Raw genomic sequence first — 10,749 nt, 5'->3', positions numbered from 1 at the left:
GCTTGCATCGTGAATTAGTTGTGACCCTGATTTTCCTACATCTCTAACTGTTGTGGGATTGTCGGGACTACAAAATTTTAAATTTGACTATGCTAGATTATGTTTCAGTAAGAATACACATACTATTCATAATGTCTAATAGAACAACTAGTGATTTCATTGACGACTTCTAATAACTTGAAGGAAAAATTCATGTCTTAAAAAAAAACAAGTAATATGATTTTAAAATATTTTCTATCAACCTACTTGCACCCAGATGCTAGTTCCTTAATTGTTCTTAGTTTTTAAAAACTAAATTAGGAAACGCTAGGTGCTGGATAGCCATTTCCTAAATATCCGCTACAACATGGGAAAGATATGTCACAATTTGTAGGACGTTCCGAAACCCGAATTCAGAGACTGCGGTCATGGCCAGCAGCTCAAAGATTAAACCTACAATGGATGGCAAGAGTGGGTTCTGTGAATCAACGGGAATCTACCACAGCAAAAGAGAGGCCGTAATTCTCCCCTCTCCTCATCAGCCCTTAGACATCACCACCTACATCTTCTCTCACCGGCAACACGCAGAAATTGCTGTCATTGATGCTCCCTCCGACACTCATCTCACATATTCCAAGCTTCGCCAGAATGTGAAAGCCCTGGCCGTCAGTCTGAAGAAGCTGATTCGAAAGCGCGACGTGGTTCTTGTCATCTCGCCCAATTCAATACACCTTCCCTACATTTACCTCACCGTACTGTCAATTGGAGGGATTCTGACAACCGCCAATCCTCTCAATACCGAGGCCGAGATACAAAATCAGGTAAGAGATTCCAAACCCAGTATCATCTTTACAGTTTCCCAACTCCTCGGAAAATTAAGCTCAATCAGAACACCATTTATTCTTATTGATGGAACCGAGGTCAACAACTCCTGGGCATCATCCCGCGGCGCCAACCTTTCTGCTCTTTTGCAGTCAGGTGGCACGCAGTTAAGTAGTGAATGGATAGATGATGGAGTTAGTGAGCGAGAAGCTGAAATTTCACAGGATGACATAGCAACCCTTCTGTATTCATCGGGAACTACGGGCAAGAGCAAGGGGGTCCTTCTAACCCACATGAATTATATTGCCATCATTGCAGCCAACCGTGCAAGGTATGAAATGCAAGGTATCTACCTGTGCAGCATACCAATGTATTATATCTATGGCCTTCGTTTCATGGTGTGCTCGCTGGCAGCCGGGGCGACCCTCGTGATCATGCCGGGATTTAATATGAACGAAATGCTGCACAATATAGAGAAGTACAGGGTGACTCTGTTGCCCACTGTTCCCTCTGTTTTATCAGCTCTTACTAAATCTAGCGAGGCCTGTAAGTATGATTTGAGCTCGCTGAAGCAGATTGGCCTTGGCGGGGCGCCTGTGGGGTATAACGTCATGCAGGACTTCTCTGCTAAGTTCCCCGGAATTGAACTCAGACAGGTGAAGTATATCTGCCATTTTCGTGAATTATGTTTTTGTGCTGTGAATAAATAGTCACCAGGATTATCAGGTTCAAGAATGGGGACCTCACGCCTTTATCAGTACCTCGTTTACTGGCAAAAGACATTTATATAAGGCCAACACTGCCCCCAACTAACAAAGTCAGTCATTGGGAATGCATGAATTGCACCAACATCATCCAACCTCATGCCTGCGTCAGTACCCCCGTCTCCTACTGAATTCTTATTCATAAATGGCAAAACTATCCTCTACTAAGTACTAACAAAGCCACTCGTTGGGATTGCATAAATAGCCTCAACAATATCCAACCATTGGTAAGCAAAAAAGGCTAGGTCTAGATAGCATATTGTCAGGCTAGTGGTAGCATGGTTTAGAGCCATTTATGTGCTCCCAATGATCGGCTTTGTTTATAGCGAACAATCATTGTCTTCACATACTCTCTTCGTTATCCTCATTCTAATTCAAAATGATGTCCTTGCCCCTGTTCATACGCCCCCACTCTGGTGCTCTAAATCAGAATTATGACCTTACCTCTGCTCCTGTACTTTCACTCTAGTGCCCTAAATCAGAATGATGTCCTTGCCCCTGTCCATATGTCCCCACTCTGGTGTCCTAATTCAAAATGATGTCCTTTCCCCTCTTCATTTGCTCCTGCTTTGGTGCCCTAATTCAAAATGATGTCCTTTCCCCTCTTCATTTGCTCCTGCTTTGGTGTCCTAATTCAAAGTGATGTCCTTTCCCCTCTTCATTTGCTCCTGCTTTGGTGTCCTATTTCAAAATAATGTCCTTGTCCATCTTCATATACTTGTGCTCTGGTGTCCTAATCCAAACTGATGGCCTAATCACCATTACACATATCCATCTGTCGGTGACACCAAAAGAAAAAATTGAGTGAATTAAAGATTGAATGGAATTTGATTTGGGCAGGGGTATGGAATGACTGAGAGTACAGCTGCAGTGGTGTACACCAACAGTAATGAGGAAAACTTCCATTATGGTAGTGTGGGATTGTTGAGTGGTGTTGTGGAGGCTAAAGTGGTAGATCCCGTTTCTGCAAAACCTCTGCCCCCAAATCATAGAGGAGAGCTTTGGCTGCGAGGACCCACAATCATGAAAGGTACTCTCTGCCCCAATCGTTTGGTATCCATTTCTTCAGGAAAGTCGGTTATTGTACTTGCAAAATCTAAACATAGAGACTTATAGGAAATGTCAGTAAATTAGAGAATTCTTTTATGGGAAACTGGTTCAGTATATTCTTGATAAACTTCGTTGTGCTCAAGCTAGGTTATGACCTGTGGTAATCTTCAGTAGCTTTGCTTATACCTATCCCCAGTATCACTGAACTAAATTTCCATCAATATAGTCTATTCTCCTACATATATAATCCCGATTCAATCAATACTGTTCAAGTAATTGGTGACTGCTCTCCCCTGTTCCACTCAAGGGGTACCTCTTGGGTTAAGCACATAACCTGTAGCCAGTTAAGTGCTTTCCCACCTTGTCAGTTGCATAAGACAGAAAGACTTTTTGCCTTCTTTAGCAACCCTGACAAACTTTTCAAAACATCACCTTTCTTCTTCAGCAAGGCCAATAACAACTCTGCACTCATAGATGCATCTCCTGGGCTGAATGCATTAGTTGACATCATAAGGAAAAAAAAGGAAGATAAGCATAAACTGAGGAAATTTGAGTGTTTGCTCTCACAAATAACAAAAAACAACATTTTAAATGCAAAGTGCCCCTGTCCATTAAAGAGACATAACATCTACAATATATGATGAGATTTAATAAACTTCCCACACACTCATTGATCTGATACCACAGACTGCAAGGTTATTATTTATTATTTCATTTTTGTCATAAGATGTCCACTGTTAGAACATTTCCCAAGCTTTTCTATTTTAGATCTCTTTTAGTTTGCAAATAAAATATTGGGAAACAAAATGTTTTAAACACCCTTCACTAGCTTCTTCTATGAGCAATTGAAGATGAGACTTCTTGTGTTCACAATGGGGGCCTTTTAGATCGGCTGCATGATTGATCAGCAGAAGTACTTGAATACTACTATAAGTCTCAGTACTGTTGTGAGCCTGAGCATTGCTGTGAGCCAGGATTGCTAAGATGATATAGTGCTTTCCTGCCCCTCCTCACATCAATATTCCAATTGGCTATTTCTTTCGTCTGAGACATATTATGAGAATATTTCTGTGTATTTGTCTGATGCAGATAATTTTTTGCTGGAGAGAAAATGAAAACAAAGTGCTTTTCCAATAAGCCAGAGAAAACTTCCTAGCCAGTTTTTATTTTCTTACACTTATAATATTATGAAGCTGCTTAGTGTACATACCCATGGTATGGTGTATATTGTATAATATAAAAATAATATAAGGGGTAAGCAGAGAGAAGCTTTTTGTTGAACCAGACTACCAGTAACCCTTATTCATATTCTTATCTCTTATTTTAAATTGGCTTAGGTGGGTTATAAACTTATATGTGTGGGGATCTAGTTAAAGAGTTAAAGTCTCATTCCTGCCAACATTGAATTTACAACTTGACCCTACCCTGGCATTTAAGCTAGGGCTATTTAAGCAGAAAAAATTATCCTTTTGTAAGGATGGTTGTATTGTCAAGTCCTCCCCTGAAGATCAAATTACAATGGTAGCTTTATTCTTTCATCTTTCATATTGGATTATTTTGCAGTTCTTTTTATTGTTTTACTTTTAACTAAGTTGCTGGTTCAGGTTTGGGTTTGTAATATGGCAGAAGTTTTTTTCCTGGGTTTGAGGTCAATTATGTCCATACATATATTCGTAAAATATTAAAATTTTATAATATAATATTATGTTGAAAAATATATTAATATAAATATATAGTATAATTATTAATTATTAATATAATATATAATATAATCTATAACTATAAATAATAATAGCTCTGGATAACATAAGAGTTAAGACCAAGACAAAGGCAAGTCTCACAACACACAAATTCCACTTCCAGTGAATGAGAATAATATACTTGATTTTCTCACATTAAATATAATATTAGCAAATGCATAATCTCCATTCAATGGGGCCTTATCTAAAATGGGTTTCTTTGTATGATCTCAAGCTGCTTTGGAAGAGAGGGAGCATTTCGACTGACTATTAAGCATGGGACAAACGCGTACGCTCTTATTTTAATAGTCTTCACAATGTGCATAGAAGATTGTTAAATATGAAGATTGTTAAATATTTTTGTTTGCAAGTTTTCTGCCTAACACAAAAATGTAAAGAAAAAAAATTGGCATTTTTTGGGATTCTTTCATGGGTACAGCCTGGGCTCACTCAAGATGGACTCACAAGTGACCTAGGGTGCTTGGGCTCAACCTTGGGCAAACCCAGGGCCGTCTTGAACCTGAATTCCAATTAGAGCTGAATTTGTGCATTACGGGGGCCTAAATAGGAGAACACGATAACAATGTGTTTTAAAATAGCTTTGCTATTGGATAGGATATTCTTAGGCAGTTCTTATATTAACTTGCACATATTTGCCATTTTTCCACTCTGAAATCTGAACAATAATCTTTAAGCATATGGTTGTTTGTAATAGTGCCATTAAAGCGTTGGGGGAAAAAAAACAGTACTGTAGGAAGAAAGGAGAAAGAAAAGGAATTACATTGAAAGTTCTTGGGCTTGAAGCCTGCATGTAGAATTATCAATCGTTTTGAAGTTTTTAACACCTAATGGACTCTTGTAGTACATCCACTTTGCAATTGCTCATGCTGATTTTTCTGGTTCAGATATCATTCTCGTTATCTTCCCTTACCAGGACCAGATTTCTTACATTTGGTGATGAGAAATAATAGTTGCTTTCTGCATTCACTTGTGAATTTTCCAAACTTGAAAGTTTGATCAAGTTTGAACTAAGCAAGTCGAATCTACTATTTTTCCTAATGTGTGGATGAGTCTTATAACAATGTGTAATAGAGGAAAAATGCAACCCAACTTAGAAAGTGTCTAAACACTCCAAATTAGATGATTTTTCTAATATACGCCTAGGGTCAAGCTGTGTTTTAGAAATGAAGTATTTGGAAGTATTTGTTACTGTTTTAAGAGAAAATATTTAGACTGATGTAGGTATTTTCTTTAAACTAAGAAATCGAAATTAACAAAGCTAAAGCAATATAGTTGAAATGAAACATAAATGTTAATTGCTAATTGAGATGAAATTTCAGAAAATTAGCACTAGAACAGGGAACGCCAACTATAAAGGAACCTGTAGCCAGATGATGCAGCTGTCTGGGTTGGATGCTTGTGTGACACAGACATCAGTTTGGTGCACTATCATCCATATGGCTTTTGTGAATCAACTCACTAGAAAACTCACTTCAACGTTCAGAATCAAGTTCTAAATACATACAACAAAGGAGAAAAACTATTACACTTTCAAGTTCCAAGTATGAAAGAAAATAAGAAAAACTGTTTTACTCTAAAGATTTATATGATAGAATGTTCCAAACACTGGTAAGACTGATAAAATGTTAAGAGAGTGATAGCTTGAGTGTTAGATTGCAAGATAATTCAAAAAATGAGGAATAGGATGGTCCAAAACAACCATTGAATCACTAATTTTCATGGATGCTAGTGCATCACATTAGTATTCAGACAGTTCCATTTCAGTTCTGATAAAAAGAACCATGGGAGGCAAGCCCTTGGCACCATGGGCAAAAAAAGGCTAGGTAAGGGATGAATGGCCCTAAAAACACAGTAGAGGAGATAGACACCAAAGTGAGTCCAAAACATAACGTGAAATTGCAAGGGTATGGAATTTCTGTCATTATGCTATGATGTTACATATGCTATCCAGTAATATGAGGGTTTGTTTATCTTGCAAAATCTAGTCTTTCCATTGAATATGTAGGCATGGGTAAACGTTCCTAGCAACCTTGTTGTTGGTGTAAATGTTTCACTTTATCTAGGATAGTGTTCATTCCAAGTGTAATTTTGCACCTAGTTATTAAGTTTATTTAGGATAATAACTATATTAAATTATTCTCACCTAAGTAGTCAATAATGACTTTTTCACCTTGAATTGAGGTACACAAGTGCCACCAGTGCCTTGAGATGGTAGTTAGGTGCCAATTTGTTTAGTCAAGGCCACCTTTGTTTTAGTTAGATTGAGTTAACTCACCTCGTGATTGGGATTGATTGAGAGTTAAACTCATACCTCTTGGATATGTCATCCCCTTGATTCACGCATCCAAGAGGTCTTTATATTTTTATGTCACTCTTTGTGATTTGCTCTATTATATTGAATAGAGACTATCATTATTGTATTCACTTGATTTTGTGATTAGCTTATAGGCATTAGGTTCTAGGTAGAATTTTGTATATCACTTTTAGGTGCCTATATTGTCTGCCCTCCCTGGCATTGCTAAAAGTCCATGGTTACAAGATATGGTAGATATAGCAGATTAAAGATCATTGAAATTTTATAGATGTAAGCCAAAACTATTTTGGTTGTGAAAAGTTATGGGAAAATTTCTTGACCAGAACCTTATATGTTGTATATTTTCTCCCTAGCAAATAAAAATTTAAAAGATGTGATTGCTACTAAATGATTATTATTTCTTTATGGCCATTGAATTGCCTTTTAAGTTTTAAGTGCACTTAAACAAATTTTCTTCCAAAGAATGTAAATTTTTCAGATATTTTATGCACAACCTACACAATTTCGGACTTTCATTCTTAATACCGAATTGTTACATATTTTTATTTTAGATTCTGACCTATGCTGGCTCCTTATCAGAAAACTATGCTCTAAATTTAGGTCTTTCTTTATCAGAAAAGTATGCTCTAAATTTAGGTCTTTCTTTAGAGTTGGAAAAGAGAAGCATATTATGATATAGAAACACATGCTGATTAAGTTTCATTTACAAAAAATAGGATATTTTATGAATGAAGAGGCAACTTTGGCAACTTTAGATATGGAGGGATGGCTAAAAACAGGGGATCTCTGTTACATTGATGAGGAAGGCTTTCTCTTTGTTGTGGACAGGTTGAAGGATATGATAAAGTATAAAGCATATCAGGTATTTTTTTAACTAAAATCAAATTCACTGAAAACATATTGGAGCAACACTTGCTAAATCGCACACATCATTTCACTTGCAGGTTGCTCCGGCAGAATTAGAGGAGTTGCTTCTCACCCATCCGGATATTTTAGAAGCTGCTGTGATACCGTTAGTATCATTAAGCCATGCTTACTAAAATATATTCGTGAATCCCTAAAACATAAATTCAACGCATTCTCACATCAGATGCCATGTCTTGCAAAGGGCCATTTATATGTTTCCTCTATCTTCGTTTTGATATCTTCTTTTATTCAGATTACTCTTTCTTTTTGTGGTTTGGCATGCCAGGTATCCTGATCAAGAAGCAGGCCAAATACCAATGGCATATGTTGTGAAGAATCCCTACAGGAATCTTAATGAGAAAGATGTAATGAATTTTGTTGCCAAACAGGTAATCGCAAGAGCTTTTGCATTCTTTCTAGAAAAATTCAAATGTTTTATGCTATGTTGTTTCACAAGCATAGAAGCCTGAGGAAGAAATTATTTCTACATATGAATGCAGGTTGCACCCTACAAGAAGATACGCCGAGTGGCACTTGTGAATTCAATTCCAAAAAATTCATCTGGAAAAATCTTAAGAAGGGATCTGATTGAGAAGAGCAAGTCTCTCTCTAGATTGTGAATAATTAACCTTGAGTAGAGAAAATTTGTATGTTCCAAAGTAGTTAATAATGTTTCTTGAGTTTACAGTGATTGGTAACAGAAGGATTTTTTTGGCATGGGGATTTTGGATGACTAAAGTCATATGCTTGACATATTAGAAAAGCTAATTTGTAAATATATTGCAATAGGGTCAATATCTGAACATTAATACTCGAAAACTTGAGATTTCCATAGGCAAACATTTTGACTTGTATATAGGGAACTGTGTTTAATCCTCGATTATCTTTTAGGTCTACATTCGAGATTCCTATATCTGTTTTAAGTCAACTATTAACTTCTTTTAATGTATTCTTCAAATAATAGTTAGCTATATAAATTATTTATATTCCAAAACTCTAAGCAACAGTCAATTTTAACATGGAACATGTGTGATTGTTGTTATCGAGTTCAAAACATTCGAATCAATTTCTTACTAAATACTCCTCACAGAAAATTGGTGCCTATGTCTTTTGGTCTATCATTGCAAGGCCAATAAGCTGCCATGATTCACTGAATGGATTGGTGGAGTTCCAAGTTGCCTACCACGACTTTTTTCTAGTTGAGGTTTATTGCAGTCAGGTGGCATGCAATTTTTGTTTGAATTTCCAATTTTTGTTCGTGCATTGCATATCCTTATAGCAGGTATCAGCTTGAATCAAACACTTTTTCTCTCATTCCTGTTATCTTGAATGTGGGGTGGATGAGTATACTGATGATAATTGAGAAGAGTTATACAACCTTGAACACATTTGAACCTATATTCAGATGCAAAAATAACAAAGCTCTGGTGATATAACTAACAGTAACAATTCAGTGGAGATAAAAAATAGTAACACGAATAATTATTAATTAATGATGCTGAAATCTGAAATACTGACGTAAGGAAGCAGAGCTATTTTGAGTGGGCTTCATCTAAATGCACTTGCCTATTTATATAAGCAAAATTATGTTAGGGCAACTCATAAGAACTTAATAAGGCGCCTTGCGGACAATCAAGAGGGGAAAACTATTAAGGTACAAGAAGACTGCTCAAGGGGCCAGTGTCTATACTGCATGCTGTATGCAAAACATACTGATTATTTAAAATGAGAAACCATAGTCCAAGGGATTTAACATATTAAATATTATTTTTATAAAAGTGCATCCATCATTCTATAATAGACATCGCTATTCAAGGGACATGCTCTTATATTCCATAACCCATTCATGCATAATGACATGTTGGGTGAGAGTAACAAATTTAACAATATTGAGGCAACAGATATGCCTATTTACTTCCGATGAGTTTCACTAACGTTTTTAAGACGTTTTTTCCTCAATGTAATGCAGTGCATTCTCATGTATCCTAAAAGGGATATGCTTATTTACTTTCACGCAGATTCATCAATTCTTTACCATGTTGGTTCTCTTTTTCTTCCGTAGGCATCCTTGGTGATATATTCATAAATAAAGGAATCTAATTGTTTAAAAAAAATACAAAGCATGACAAGTGCTGCATTGCAATTGGAGTCCCTGCCAAAAACTGCAGGGATGGGTGTGGAACAATGCCATTGATAGGTGTGAAACTGTGATTGTAATGCTAAATAATCTGTAAGGTACTCTTGCCAGGTTTCCCCTAATCATGATTGTTGCAACATTGGTAAAACAGCCCCAGTTTGTCAACTTTTATCAGTTATGGTACAGTCTCTCTAGTATTGTTTATCTTGAATGGTTTACTAGTCACTCTAATCGAACGTTGAGAATGCAATTTTAGTTCTCAGCTGAAATGAGTAGCAATTAAGTACAACTAATGATATGAGAATTGCTTATATGGATAGAAGCTTATTGATTTTGAGTTCTGGCATTGTGGAGAAGATCTTGTCATCTAATGTTATAGCTCGCGCACTGTGATGAAGAATTATTTCATGCAGCCAAAGGATCTAGTAATGGTCAATTATTTGAGAGACCGAGTAGTTGTAAGTCTATTTTTCATATCATGTGACCAACAACATACGGGCATTGCTTAGTTTATCTTTTAACAATGAAAATTTACAATTGAAATGATAGGGACTGGTACTTCCCGTGTGGGGCCAAATAGATAGATGAATTAACAGATTTGTTTTTGTACCTTGCTTTTTAAAATTGTGGTTGATTCACACTAAAAGATGGAATACATGACGTTGAAGAACAGGTAGGTGTTTCAAAGTAGCAAAATTCACATCACAATTCGTTCTGTAATGTCAAATATATATGTGGGTATTCCTTAAGCATTACAAAATGGGCCGTATGTGGGTTTTGCAAACTTGGAAGAATCACTGTGGGATACATTTAAAAATGTCTCTATTTAGATATTTTATTATTCCTTGTTTTTATGTAATTGTTTAAGTGCAAATTTGGTTTAAATTTAAGTAGTTGGAGTGTTTCATGCAAATTTTTAATTTAGGAAAAAGGATAGATTGGAATGTTTCCTTGTTTTAGTCGAGCAGTTATCATTTCTGAATTAAAAATAAGCTTTGAAAAAAAGAGTTCTGGAAA

The 10,749-nt window shown here is 36.3% G+C and overlaps 1 protein-coding gene across 1 annotated transcript; it reads left to right on the top strand.

Annotated features, from left to right (window-relative positions):
- The first annotated feature begins 284 nt into the window (after nt 1-284).
- Nucleotides 285-8,491, top strand: LOC131050107 (probable CoA ligase CCL5). Its single transcript, XM_057984260.2, has 6 exons — nt 285-1,457; nt 2,406-2,595; nt 7,406-7,551; nt 7,634-7,701; nt 7,882-7,984; nt 8,096-8,491. Exons 1-6 carry the CDS (start codon nt 408-410, stop codon nt 8,213-8,215), a joined length of 1,677 nt encoding a protein of 558 aa, XP_057840243.2. The 5' UTR covers nt 285-407; the 3' UTR covers nt 8,216-8,491.
- The last annotated feature ends 2,258 nt before the right edge of the window (nt 8,492-10,749 follow it).

This window comes from Cryptomeria japonica, chromosome 9 (genome assembly GCF_030272615.1).
Source record: "Cryptomeria japonica chromosome 9, Sugi_1.0, whole genome shotgun sequence".
Classification (NCBI taxonomy): domain Eukaryota; kingdom Viridiplantae; phylum Streptophyta; class Pinopsida; order Cupressales; family Cupressaceae; genus Cryptomeria; species Cryptomeria japonica.
The sequence above is the reverse complement of the archived record's forward strand: the minus strand, read 5'-3'. Positions and strand labels throughout refer to the sequence as shown.